We start from the raw sequence: 14,066 nt of genomic DNA, 5'->3' as shown, positions 1-14,066 counted from the left end.
GAGTGTCTGCAGCCCAATGCCCATCTGCTGTGGTTATTAGGAGGGAGTGGCACCATCCTGGGTCCCATTAAAGTGTCTTCCTCCTTCTCTTCCTCACAATAGGAGGTCTGCCTTCTTTCAGTCTTCCTGCACTAAGATTGTTCCTGAGGGAACATGCAGCACCCTCTCAGATTGATGTGACCTTTCCAAGGCATTCTCAGTAGGTGTTTTCTTTATACTGTGGATGGACTGTGGAAGTGTGGAGCAGATACCTGCAAAACATCCCTTGCCATGGCTGTGTATGGTGTGTGTTTGTATGAAAGGTAATACTGCATCTGCAGTGGAAGGGTAGTTAACTGGGATTGCTGTTGCATACTAACGTCCAAACGTCTTGTGGCAGGATTCATCCTCTAAGACCAGTGTTCTAGAGACAAACCAGTCTGTCATTCACTGAGGGTGTTACCTTTGGACAGTTAATGGAGAGAAATGGCTACATTTAGGGCATAATACTTTTGAGCTATTTTAGACTTCAGAGTTCTTTTGACAAACAGGATTCCCCTTCTTCTTAATCGAATGTCATTTATTTTCAGTAGAGTCTTCTCTTTTGTGCAAGAGCTTCATTATCTCAGTATTGCTCTGGCACTGTGCATTGCCTGTAGCACCAGCTAATGCAGTAAAGGGCCTCTCATACTGGTGTATAACAGTGTGGCTAAATTTAGTACAGTACTGTAAAATAAAAATGGGAATAAAAGCAGTTGCAAAGGATTTCTTAGATCTCATATTGTCACCCACTGAGCTTTAGACATCTAGAAGGAGCAAAGGTAAATTGACTGACTGGAACACTGCCTTTGTTACAGAGTTCTGTAAGGCTGTTAGGGGAGAGATCACTGAAAGCTGGTCCATCACATGAGTAGTTTCACTGTGGTCAGTAATTCAAATTATAGCTATTTTTGCTGCCAGCAGTCAGCAAGTTACTGGCTGAAGACAGTGCTCCTTAAGTATGTGCTCAAACATCAGCTCTACATGATGTGTCTTACTGAACTGGGGCTTTTGTTAACAAACACTGTGCGTATGCTGTATTGGTTAATATAATGCCAATGATGATACCTTTTCTTCTGGTATGCGTACCTCTTATAATTAATCCTAGTGGGTTTTTTTTGCATTTTTTATCTCTTTAGAGTAGTGAACTGATGATGACATAGCTTTGTAGGCCATAGTTTGTGTCTAGGTATATACTACATTAGCTCAGGGTTGTTCCTGAGCGGTGTCAATCATCTGCCAACAACAGTGTTTTTTGTTTTTATTATTATTATTTTTTATGAAAGACTTAGAATTGTTCTTTTTTTTTTCTTTTTTTTTCTTTTTTTTTCTTTTTTTTCGGTGAGTTCATAATTTCACCTTTATCACCTTTGAGTTTCTTCTTCCCACTTTATTGCTGGTACTTAGTATCATAGACTCCTTTTACAGTTCTTTGTAATTGACCCTTATTTTTACTACCTTCAATAGCTCAGTGTTCTCACAAAATTTTATCACCTCTGTAGTGAAAATTGACCATTTGTTCCTTACTGTATTTGACATGTACATAGGAATGATTCATCTGTTATTGACCCACAGTGATGATTAATTTATGACCTGAAGCATAGGGGCTGGTTATGTCTTTTTTAGTGTCTCCAACTATAAATGTTGTTGCCTATGAAAGAGAAGAGCTTGCAGTCCCATGGGGGAGCTACAGAGATAGTAAAGGGACTGGTTTTAAATTGAATTTAAAGTGCCTTTTCATTAAACCTATTAAAATTGTTATACCTTTGAAAAGATAACACAGCAACCTGGAAAATAATCTATCTTGGAAAATAACCAGTCGTTTGTATTTCAGGAGAAAATGAAGTTCCATCCGAAGACGCCCTAATACTGCAGCTTCACCTTGCAAAAGGTCACGAGAAATTTACTGAAATGCTAAAAAGCCAGCAGCAGATCATTGTAGATTTACAGCAGAAACTTGCTGAACAGCAACATGTATTGGTTAGCCAGCAACGGGAGATTCTTGAACAGCAAAGGAAAATGTATGAGCAAATGGATCTGATCAAAGTGCAGTATGGCATGCTTTTTGACACAGTGAAACAAATGTCATTTCAGAGTTTGCAAGAAGATATTCAAAGTTATTTTGAAAGTCATCTTCAAGGACTTCAGAACCAGGTCAGGAATCATCTCCAGAAGTCGTACTCTGTGCATAAAGTAGAAGTGGATGCAAAAGTGATAAATGTAGGGGAGTCTTTGCTGGACTGTGGTCTCTGTGAAAGTGATGAATTTTGCAATTTCCAGAAGACACCTTCACAGTGTGAAAAGTGCACATTGTGTCCTGCTGGCTTTTTCCAAATGGCTGATTGCGCTGCAAACTCTGATCGGATTTGCCAGGTGAAAAATCATTCTGTATCTTTCACTTACTGTTTATGAACTATTGTGTTGGACATACAAGGATGACATTCTGCAAATAACTATTCCTAGAGCTAGTTATTCTGCCTAAAGTTTTCTCTGGGTTTCCTCCTTGCCATTTGCTGCTGTAAATGGGGCACTAAGTAACACGTGGTGGATGTAAAGCTTTCCCAAGTCTAGCAGCTGCCAGGTCATTGATTCTTCTCATCCTGGTAGAAAAGTATACCCTAAAATACACTTATGCATGATAAATTCATTTATTTAATGCCAGGCCAGTCTACATGAACTGCTGGATGCACTGGAAAAGTAGAGGAAAGCCTTATTACATAAAACTAATGGTCATGCATTTGTTAATAAACTGGAAATGAAAGTTATCAGTTAAATGTAAAATCTAATTCTAGCTTTAAAAATAGCGTGAGGATATAAAATGTTTAACATTCACATTTATAATTGTTAAATACATTTTACTATACAAAACCAGCATGTAAACAAGATGCTTTTGTGGTCACTTCCATTTAAAAATCCTAAGTTATATCAGGAAATTTGAAACAGTGCCTTCTTTGCCAGAAGTTGCCTCCAGTTCTTAGCTTCTCGTGCTTGTCTAATTTGCTTTAATGTGAGTGTTTCAAGGCAAATTTAGCCTTTTGTTCTTTCAGCTCTACCTACTGTATGGTGAGAGTAGAGCCTCTTGAGAGGGAAAGTTAATTTATCGTTTCACTTTCCTTGGATGTTTTTCAGTTAGCACCTTCCTCCCAGACTAGATGTCTTTAAGAGCCTTTCCTAATGCTAGGAAAGTTGTTGCAGTGTCCTCAAGACCAATTGAGAGATGCATCTCTCTAAGGAATGTGGTACTGTCTTACAGATTAAAAACTGTAAGACAGTTGTAAGTAAGTAAGTAAGTTGTAGTACCAGTCCATTTAGCTCGTGATCTTCAGACTGAAAACCACACAGTCTGTTTGAATACTTTGATAAAGCAAATCCAAAGCGAGCTGTCTTGCTCCAACATGTCTGTGAGGTCACCCTCCTCTTCCTGCCTGCATGTGCCTGGGTGTGACAGCCTGAAGTGCCTGTTTCAAGCTGAAGTTATGGCATTAAAGTTTTTCAGTATGATTCTTGTGATTTACAGGACAGAGATGAATGCACTGAATCTCCAAGTATTTGTGGCGAGAGAATAAAATGCCTGAATACTCCAGGTAAGTTATATTCTCTGCCAATTAAAGGATGAAGATAATTAGATCTTCAGGAACAGGTCAGAAGAATAGGTAAAGGCTCAGGCCTGCATGCTTGTGAGTAACAGTATGCTCAGTTTGGTGGAATCAAAGGGGTTGAGAAACAGTCGGCTCTAGGTTGATAGCCGTTCTTGTGGACAGACAATAGGCTCTTTAGAACATAATATCCACTAGTACCTTTGGAGGATCCCTTTTACCTTATTTTCTTGGGTTTTTATATGCTTTGATTTTAATTTCTTCTTATAACCTGACCGTGTTCTTGTTTATGCTGGTGCAAATGGAGTGAAAATCAAAGATTCTGTTCCTAATGGAGAAAAATCATTGTCATTTTCCTTCAGCTGCACTGAGGTAGATATTTGATTTGATCTAATGAAGGTGCTTATAGAGTCTTTCTTCATCAATCTTATTCTCCTTCAAGCAATAATACTGTCAAATATTGAGGAATGATCAACAGTTTTTATCATTTGTGAGTGTGGAGGAATTTTCAGTCATTTAAGATTGGATTTGAGTGGAATTGTAAACTTCACACTTAGCCTTCATTGCTTCTCATGGCAGTCAGACACAAAGAGTGAAATTAACAGATGTACTGAGCAAAATGTATCCAGGTACTAGGGTAATTCCTGGTCAGCCAAAACAAAAAACAGAAAACAAAAAACCAAGACTTGAAAGAAACTGATCAAATAGAGCACTTCACCAATCACAGCTCGTACTGAAGTACACTCAGTAAAGTAACCAAGGGAAGACTTCATCAGCTTGTATGCTTTCTGTTCTCTAGACTTAGGCATAAAATGTGGGTGACCTTTCTGAGGGACAGAGAGCGTTTCAACTCTTCGAGTGATTTTGCACTGGTGTAGAAATAAATGTGAGGAAATTGGTCCTAGGAAAGGGTCCTAGGAAAGAAGGTTTGGGCTTGCATTCGGTGTCCTTGCTTCATTTTGATGGGAGCTTAGGTTGGCTACGTGGGGTTGCTACAAACACCAAAGGAAAAGGGAAATCAACTGAAGAGAGCAGCCAGTGCTGCCTTGCGTTGCAAACACTGTAGCAGTCAGACTTAACTAAAGAAGACACAAGATGCTTCTTTGTAGCCAGCCTCACTGGTGGGCAATAAGGTTCCTGGACAGCCTGGGCACAATGTTTGAACTAAAGCATCAGAAAGGCTTGGTCTGTTCTTTAGTAGCAGTCTGGGTTTGGTGCTATCAAGCTGGTAGTTTTGTGGAAGGAAGCCTATAGGGACCCAGTCTGAGGAAAGGAGAACCACTAATGTGGGAGTCATTTGGTAGTGCTCTAGTTTGTGACATGGGAGAGGGAAGGCTGTAAGGAATTTATCCAGAGGGCTGTGTGGGATGACCCAGACCAAGCGTAGCTGTTTTCTACTGCTGGAGGAAAAATCTGGAGGAAAAAAATACTACTGTGAAACAGTTGGATAATGGTGGTTTGTCAGAACACAGTCAGCACCAATGCGTTTGAAAGGAAAAAACTCTTCCTCTGATTCCTCTTTTCCCATTTTTAATAGTGGTTTATGAAGATGTGAGGACAATCTGTCTCCTATCACCTGGGCTAGAAATCACTGTTCTGTCAACATTCTCCCCATCATCTGTCATGGAAGAGGGAGTGCTGTTTGTATTTTTTGCTGCTTTGAGCTTGTCTGTTCATGATGGCTCATTATCTTACACAAGTGCAATTAACTTGTCAAAAGGGCATCTGAAACTGGATGTTTGTTTTTGGTAATGTAGGGTAGGTGGGGATGTGATCTGATATATGAATTCCAGATGTTGTATGCGATTTCTTCAGCTGCACGCAAAGTTTGTTGGATCTGTAACAACTCATGTTCCCAACTCAAGTGGGAATGGAACACATAGCAGCAAAAAACCATGCAACTAGGAGACCCTCCTTCTTCACCCTGCCACTTTTCTCTGCATCACACCTCTTTCCCCTGCTACCTTTCCTTGCTTTTATCTGGGTGGGAGTTGTTAGGTCATTTGAGTAAAGGTTTGTCACCAAGTCACCGAACCTGGGGGTGTTCAAGGAAAGACTGAATGCTGTGTTGAGGGACATGGTTTAGTGGGAGCTATTAGTAATAGGTGAACGGTTGGATGATATTTTAGGTCTTTTCCAACCTTGGTGATTCTATGATTCTATGAAAGTGAAAGTGCTTGGTTTTCTCCTCACACAATCCCAGGAGAGCAGCCAGACTGTTGTCCTTGATGTGAATCTGCCAAGTGGAGCTGGCCAAAAGCACTCTCTCCAGGACACCATGCAAACTAAAGGGGAGTCTATAGGACTTACTGTGGGATGCTGTGGGGAGAGGATTTAGAGATTGCATGAGATCTGTTATGGAGTGTAATAGATGAGTATGGGAATATACAAAAACTGTTATGAGTATTTAGAGGAAAGTAAGGAGGGCTCGCAAAATTCAGGCTGGATTAACAGGTAAGTAGGATAAGAGGTCTGTGGACCATCAACTGTACCCAGACCTCATACTTTGGTGAGCTTGTGTGTTCAGATGCCAGCGACTGAAGGAGATCAGACAGTTTAGGACCAGTCACTGGAGAGTCCCATATGGTGTGTACGTATTGCACTACTGGTCTTCAGTGCCATGCAGCTAGAGAGAACAGGCCTGAGCCATCTGTGCTGTACATGTTTGTGTGAGCATTGCATGTGCTTTTTAAGGTTTTCTGTCAGTGTTCATCCATGTGGCTGGCTGTGTTCTGTGCAAATGGCTGCCAGGCATACAAGATCAGCCTGGCCGCATGTGGGGGCACAAAACTGGGACAACTTCATATCTGTGGATTCACAAAGCAACTTAAATGCAGCTGGGCTGCTCACAATAAAATCAAGTGCAGCAGTGTCCAGAGCAGTGGCCAGGAAGAGGTGGGAGAGATTGTCAGAAATATGGTAGAGAGCAATAGGAAGCAGTCACAGCATGCTGCTGTGCTGGCCTTCTGTTGTTTGGCTGCTGTTTGCTCCTTGACCTTTTCAGGTCTGCAGAGGTTAGCATGCTGCTGTTGTGTCCACAGTAGGAGGCAGCCCATGTGCTGCTTTGAAGTCACCTATTTCAAGTACATGCAGGGGGAGCACCTGTTGCAGATAGATAGAACTGATTAAAAGCTAAACAGCATAATGTTAAGAGTAGTCACCACATCTATTTGTAAAGCTTGATAAAAACCTTAAATGTAAATAAAAATGTAAATAAAAAAGAAGCAAACAGCACAAACAAGTATGTCTAGGCACTTCTGCAGATCATCTCTGCTGTATGAAATGGTTGTATTTGTGTATTCAGTATCAGCTCATCCTGCATGTTTCAGTGGTGTGGGAGCTGTTGATTTGAGTTAGGTAGTTTCATGCCAGCTATTATTCTATGGTAAAAATGGTCTGTTTTCAAAATGAAAGCTTGTCAGGCACCTTCTGTATTCCCTATAGAATAGTCGTAGTTGAAAAATGTGATCCTATTTATTTTGCTTCTGCTTCTTGTAAAAAAAGCCAGATGATTTTCAGGTGGATAAAATGTTGGTTTTCAGATAAATAAAATATTAAGTTTCATTCGGCTTTTTTCAAATGGAAAAATATTACTTTTATACACTGAGCTCTTCTGAGGAAAACCTACTTGGTCTCTAAAGGAATGTCCTCACATCCTACATTATATGGTCCTACATATCACTATGTGTTAGTGAAGAATCAAGTGAATGAAACATGGGTAGACAAAACGAGGTATGAGGGTGAATATACGATGCCTGTATAAATGAATACTGTGAGGGTCTCAGCCGAATAATATCATGTCAGAAGTGAATTTTAGCCAATATTTTGGCTTCCCTCATGTGCCAGGTGCACATGTAGTATTCTGTTATGCAGTTCACAGTATGTGAGCAGTATGTTGAACAGTGGAGAAAACTGGCTTGCTGTGGTCCATGTCAAATGCTTATAGTACCTGTCTTGGAGGTGATCTCTGCTCAGATACAGCAACTTTCCAACCTAGGAGTAAAACAAATGTATGCATCTAAGAAACACCCTGTGAATAAAATAACACAGTGGATAATAAAGGATACTTAAGAGGAGCTGTAGGAAAGGTGATTATTGGGTTTGATTAGGTGTGGTCAAAATGCTGAAATTAGTGCATCGGCACATAAACTCTGGGGTGAAAAACTGCAAGTGGTTATTCTTTTGGTTGTCTCAATTTAAGTGCGTTGATTTAGATCCTGAGGGCTCTGTGCACAAAGGTGCCGGGCACCAGCTGCTCCAGCTGGAGGCAACAGCAGATGGCAGTGCTCTTGGAAAACTGACAGAAAATTACAGGCTGTTTTTAAAACCTGCTCTGTGAGTGTGCATTCTTTGATCCACTGAGGTCACAGTGTGCTGTCCAACAGCACCAAATTACCTTCTTTTAAATTAAGTAATTCCAAATGGCATCTCTGGATATTTTCTGTGGTGTTTTGTTCATCTGATTATTTTAGGCTATCAAGACCATTGCTGTCCCATGTCTCACAGCAGTGGTTTTCTGCATTTCAAATGTGCAAACTCTGCACAATGATTTTAAGCCATATGTTTAGCATTTTGTTTTTCCTACTTGTCTCTTGCAGGATCATTAAAACCAGTACACAGAATGCCTGAGGTCTGTGTCCCTCAGACTAAAAAGCACTGCTTTAGCAATCGCAGCTACATCAGCACTGCCCTTAACATGCATGGGCAGCAGTGGACATTTTTTGTGTAGAGGAACTCTACCTTAGTTGAAAATATCTTCACTGCTTAGTGCTATGCCTTTTATTTATGAAAAACTGCCTCTGGAGCAGTGTCACATCTAACCTGTTACAGATTTTGTTTAGAATTTCCCCTATTCAACCCCTTCTCTCTCCTTGCTCCTTTCACTCTCAGCCACTGAATTCAGCTTGGACAAGTTCCCCTCTGTTTTCTAGCAAGGATCCTTTAGTAATGTAATTTGATCAAACATAGAAGCATGTATTGGTTTGAGTTGGAAGGGACCTTGAAAATCACTGAGTCCCAATTCCTGGCCATTGGCATAGATACCTTCCACCAGATCCAGTTGCCCAGAGCCCCATCCAACCTGGCTTTGAACACCACCACGAATGGGGAATCCACAGTTTCTCTGGGCAGGCTATGGCAGTACCTCACCACTCTGGTGAGTGAGAAGATTTTCTTCCTGGTTGTCTTCAATTTCATCAGGGCTGTCTTCTGTTTTCTCTCATAATTAGATATCTTATCATACATACGTGATATGTATGTAGATCTGTAGAGTTCTTACATTTAGTGTTTTAAAGATTTAACAATAAAATTGCCCTATTTCTGTGAACAGGTGGCTTCCGATGCCTTGGAATAGCTGAGAAAGATGCAGCTCTGGGATTGTGTGGAGAAGAGTATTTCTTTAATAAGGAAATGCAGGAATGCCAAGCGTGTTTGAAATGTGAAGATGGAATGGTGGCCATGCCTTGTTCCACTGTCAGTGACACGGTTTGTTCAGCAACCAGTGAAAGCAAGCTATCAGAATCTTGGGCTGCAAACATCATTTTACCATCCATGAAGTCTGGCATCTCTCAGGTCTACTCTGGCTTGAACTTGAAGATAAGGGAAAAACTTCACTGTGACATCCTGTCCATCGAAGATCACAGCCTGATATTCAGGCAACACGGTTTGTTGTGGACTGACCTAAATTTTGCAGTAAAACACAACTGCAGGAATTTTTTGCAACTTTCCTTAAAGCTAAATGGCACTGAGGAAGGCTATGAGCTGAGCGGTGTTCGCATCGAACAGCCAGAAGGAAAATATTTCCAGAGCACCAGTTTAAGCAGCGCTGCTGAGGTGGAGCCCAGCCAAACTCTTTCTGTGTTTCTGAGGAGCCCAAACCAATTCTGCAATCAAAGTAAAGACTTACACATTTATGATCTTAATAGCCCACTTAGTCTGTTCTGGTTGTCTCATGACACAGGTGCTGTAGCAATCAGTGCACACATGTCAACAGCAATGCATTACCAAACCAACTATCGACCTACATTTAAAATAGTTTCTGTTTCTGACCCTTACATGCTAAGTTTATCTCATGATGGCAGAGCTATAAAATTCACTGAAACAGGCGTTGTCAAATTTGTGTTGCACCAAGCACTGTATTCTATGGGTCACACTTGTGTCCGGGAGGGTTTCTCCTTAATTTCTTATATAAATAGGAACGGTACCAACAGAGAATTAATGAATGTATTTAAATCTGGGGTAAATTACAGAGATACATCAATATCTGCCTCAGGGGCCACAAAAGTTGCTGCTGGAGATCTGATTAGCTTTGAGATACTCTCTCCCGCACAATGTAATGTTCGGTATTTTGGAGATAGTTCTGGGATTAGTATGTTTAGCCTTATCTGGATACCTTCAGCAGTTTCTAGTGCCATATCAGCCACAGTTTCTGTTACAGGCCTGCCTACTGGAGCTGTAAGAAACAAATTACTGGATTTCACCCAGATCTCATCCAATGAGAAACAGATACAGCTGGTTTCTTCTGGACAGCTTGCTCAGAAGTACTTCATTTTTACAGAAAAGGGAGTTGCCAGCCTTGCATTTAACTTAAAGCTAATCCATTCATGCAGTGTGCTCAAAGTGACTCTCAACCAGTTGACCATGGATCACATGCAACCCACCATAATTGCTCAGCAGATTGGAGGGCAGATGCCAGAGGGAAGCATATGGACCAGTGTGACTCTCCGTGCATCTTTTGAAGTACATAATGGAACATTGATATCAGTTTCTCTTGACTGTGTACGTGGAAGGATCAATCAGATCACTCGTGAACATGGAACCAGTGTATCTATTTTATGGATTTCATCTTAATTTCTGTACAGTGAAGATAGCACAGAACTGGGGTTTAAATTGGATATGGATTCTACACTAATTCTTTGTCTGTATTTGACACCTTGCAGTGTGTCAATGTGAACATATTGTCCCACTAAAGAGCTCTCAAATTTCGGAATATTTAAATATAATCTTAATTACACGACCAGTATTTAAAGAAAAGAGAGCTTTCAGAGTTCCAAGATAGTACTTCTGTTAACATCTTCAGGCAAGGGATCTATGGATTCAACTCAAAACTATTTTTTACAGTGGAGTTTCTTAAAATCAATTATTTCTGGACCACAGAAAATTGCAGGTGAGAGTAAATACATATCTTTTGGTACTGGAACTGAAAGCAGTGCAGCCAAGTAATGGAAGTCTGCTTTCACTTTCTTCTGCCAGCAAGACTAAGTGCACTCGGAGGCAAATTTGTTTACATCTTGTAAAGTGTTCTGCTTAATCTTTAAGTGCCTTAAGCGTGCCTCAAAGTAGAAATGGTAATATGATAACATTGAATTATACTTGCACAATATCATAAAAGTGGACCTGGATCAAAAATAGAACATTGTTTTTAGAAATCATCACTGTTCTCATCATGAACGTTATAACTAATGATCTTTCTAAGTTAATTCTGAAGTAATCTGCTTTTGAGTAATTTGGGAAGACTCGTTCCCATTTTAAGTTGTAGCGAGTGAATGGTTGCAGGATGAGAAGGAAGGAGGTATTAGAAACGTCTTGAAAGTCAAGCTTTAAAAGGAAACAGACTTTTATTCAGTTTCTTACCAATTATGAATTCTTTTTATGACCAAAAAGGGATACCATTCACAAGCATTCTTATTTTGCTGAACTGGTGCTCAATTTTAGAGGTTCTTTTTGTTAAATCACTCAGTTAATTCTAGAATGAAATTATGTATTCAATGACACTGAATATTGTCTTCTTCCAACTCTTCTGTCCAACTGGTCTTTCTGATTTGTGTTTCTCTCCTTTCTTCTCCTGAAGCATCACTACTGCTTCATTCTGTTCTTATTTTGTTAGAAATGAACATGACTCTGCCATGTAGCTCAACTCCTTCCAGCCATCCTTCACCAGCCCTACTGAAGAGCAGGTGTGTATGTATGTCACGTCTGTAAGAGGAGCATTATTAAGACAGCTGCAGACTGCCTACCATCAACCTATTTGAAAGTGAGACTAGTATACATGATATGACTTTACTGTGGGTGTCTGCCTGAGCATATGCATCTCAAATGCATGCACTTTCCTGTGCTCTTCATGTGTTCTGGGGATTGTTACCATTTTTATTTTTATTTTTTGTAAAAGCAAGAACCCAAATACAAGAGTTCTATCTGGTTCTTCCACTTTTACTTGTTTTCTAATTGTGTCATTATCACTTGTGGTTATCTTTCCTTCATCCTTTTTTCTTCAGGTTTGAACTCAGAGATATGCAGGCTTTGGAGAGATTGTTCTCCTGCACCAAACAGAATACTAGTATTTCTTGTTCCTACTCTTAAGTCTGAGCAACCCATTGCAATATACCTCACTGGATGCTGTGTTGAGGCCAACACAACCACAGTAAGTTCAGTCCTGGTGTCATATATTCTCTAACAATCTCACCTCTACAAAGAGGTGGTTTTGTGAGGAGGGTGTCAAAGGCCTTCTTCCTCTCAGAAGCAGACAGCTCACTGCTGTATCAGGATGTCTGTGCTGCAAGAGAAGCTCTGCAGAGAGCAGACCTGGGTATTTCTGTAGTGAAACTGCAGGGAAGACAATGTTGGAGAAGGCTTGAAGCAAGATGCTTGTGTTTTTATTTGACGGAAAGTCAAGAAAATAATTTTCTCATGGACATAACCCCTTATTTTTCTTGTCTGCTTTACCATATGCAGTTGTTTTAGAGGCTGTCACCCCCATTAAAGTGATAGCTTAAGAGTCATTCTGGATTTAGACCTGTGTAGCAGATAATCAGAATCTAATGTAGGATGCAATCTAATACATCTTTAGCAAAGTGCAGATATTGCTTGAATATAATAAGCATTTGCCCTTATGTAGCATATAACACATCTAACAGCATGATTTGTATGTGTATATTTTACTTGAGCGAGTTTGTATTACCAGTGGAATTGCTTGAATTTGGAGAAGACTAATGCTTAAATCCTGCATTGTGCACACAGTGATGGCACTTCCATTTAAATGCGCCATTATTAAAGGATACAGAAACTACCAGGGAGCTACAAGTGAGCATTATTACAGCTAAGGGAGATTGCAGAGTATGAAATCATAAATACAGTATATCTTTTCTGAAGATTCTTTGGGGAGTGCCCATAATTGCCCTCAAATTAATTTCTGCATGGGGCAGAAATACAGTATTTTGCAGCCATCTGGTGATGGTAATGATTTCATATAGTTTTGCTACTGTGATTGAGTATTCATGCAGTGAAAAAAAATATAAATAGATTTATTCCAAATACCAGCTATTAACTGCAACTTGCAGCAAGCTTAGCCTTATTTTAGTCAAAAAAGACTCATCATTTGAGCCTGTTTTCATCGCTATCTTTGAAAAAAAACAGCCAAAATTAAGAGCTCAGTCCACTTAGTTACAGTAATGTGAATTTGGAGTGTACTGGAGTCAGTGTGGATTTATGGTAGTCTAACTAACAGCGCAGTATATAGCCTTTGCCTCTATGAAAATGATATATATTACCTCATTCCATGCAACATTAAGTGGTGCACTACAGTCCTACATAAGATAAAGTTCAAAAGCAATCAAACTATGTACAATGAATGCTAATTTTATGGCACTTATCCCATTTGCTGTAATTAATTGCATGCTTTATTCTTGACAGATATAACCTAACAATTATATTTACAACATAGGAACTTTTTTATTTCAAATTTTCATGTGGTTTCTTTCTTTTAGTAGTATAATATAATGCTGTGAAGTACAGAACTCATTTTTTTTTCCTTTTGCATCTCTTGATACCACATTCATGGATACTCTTAAAAACTTGGGAGGCTGTCTCCAACCTTTGCTTCCAGTGGGTGTTTCTAATGGGGATACTCGTAAAGTCTTGTATAGTAAGTGCAAGTACAGAGGCTAGCAAAGTCTGTACAGAAAGAGTTGAAGTTAATACATCTATATATGTCACTCCGAAAGTAATGCCTCCTATTTATTTCCATGGAAACTACAACTGATACAAAGAGCACAATAACACTGATTGATAGATGTTGTATTAGGCGAAATACGGGGATTTCGGGCTGTCACGCGACAGGCCCTCCCTAATTTCTGGAAGGATCGATGACGCGTACAAGAGAGGCGTACACGAAGGGCATAGGTTATATAAGTGTGTGTTTGCTTTAAGAAATCGCCATTTTGCTGCTCACCCTCTTGGTGTTACTTCGGTAATTGGCCCAGCTGCGGACTTCTAGGGTCTTAAAGTCTTCAAATGGTGACCCGCCGACGTGATACAACAGATAGAACAAATTCTAAGCTACAGAACATTTACCTTTCAACACTGTCACCATTCTTAGCTACATGTGTTGCTGGTGATGAACAAGAGCCTGTATGCTGTGCTTGTCAAAATCTACATCAGTGGAAGTGACCCGCTGTC

General features: G+C 40.0%; 1 protein-coding gene across 1 annotated transcript; it reads left to right on the top strand.

Moving 5' to 3' along the window:
• The first annotated feature begins 2,248 nt into the window (after positions 1-2,248).
• Positions 2,249-13,263, top strand: LOC140248623 (uncharacterized). Its single transcript, XM_072329490.1, has 3 exons — positions 2,249-2,391; positions 3,536-3,602; positions 8,944-13,263. Exons 1-3 carry the CDS (start codon positions 2,353-2,355, stop codon positions 10,461-10,463), a joined length of 1,626 nt encoding a protein of 541 aa, XP_072185591.1. The 5' UTR covers positions 2,249-2,352; the 3' UTR covers positions 10,464-13,263.
• The last annotated feature ends 803 nt before the right edge of the window (positions 13,264-14,066 follow it).

This window comes from Excalfactoria chinensis, chromosome 2 (genome assembly GCF_039878825.1).
Source record: "Excalfactoria chinensis isolate bCotChi1 chromosome 2, bCotChi1.hap2, whole genome shotgun sequence".
Classification (NCBI taxonomy): Eukaryota; Metazoa; Chordata; class Aves; order Galliformes; family Phasianidae; genus Excalfactoria; species Excalfactoria chinensis.
The sequence above is the reverse complement of the archived record's forward strand: the minus strand, read 5'-3'. Positions and strand labels throughout refer to the sequence as shown.

What these genes read in the sequence shown, in the direction of transcription:
- LOC140248623 (XM_072329490.1), top strand. Translation starts at nt 2,353, where the DNA reads ATGGCTGATTGCGCTGCAAACTCTGATCGGATTTGCCAG. An exon ending in ACTCTGATCGGATTTGCCAG is followed by an intron (nt 2,392 to 3,535) that starts GTGAAAAATCAT and finishes TGTGATTTACAG; the next exon opens with GACAGAGATGAATGCACTGA. An exon ending in AAAATGCCTGAATACTCCAG is followed by an intron (nt 3,603 to 8,943) that starts GTAAGTTATATT and finishes TTCTGTGAACAG; the next exon opens with GTGGCTTCCGATGCCTTGGA.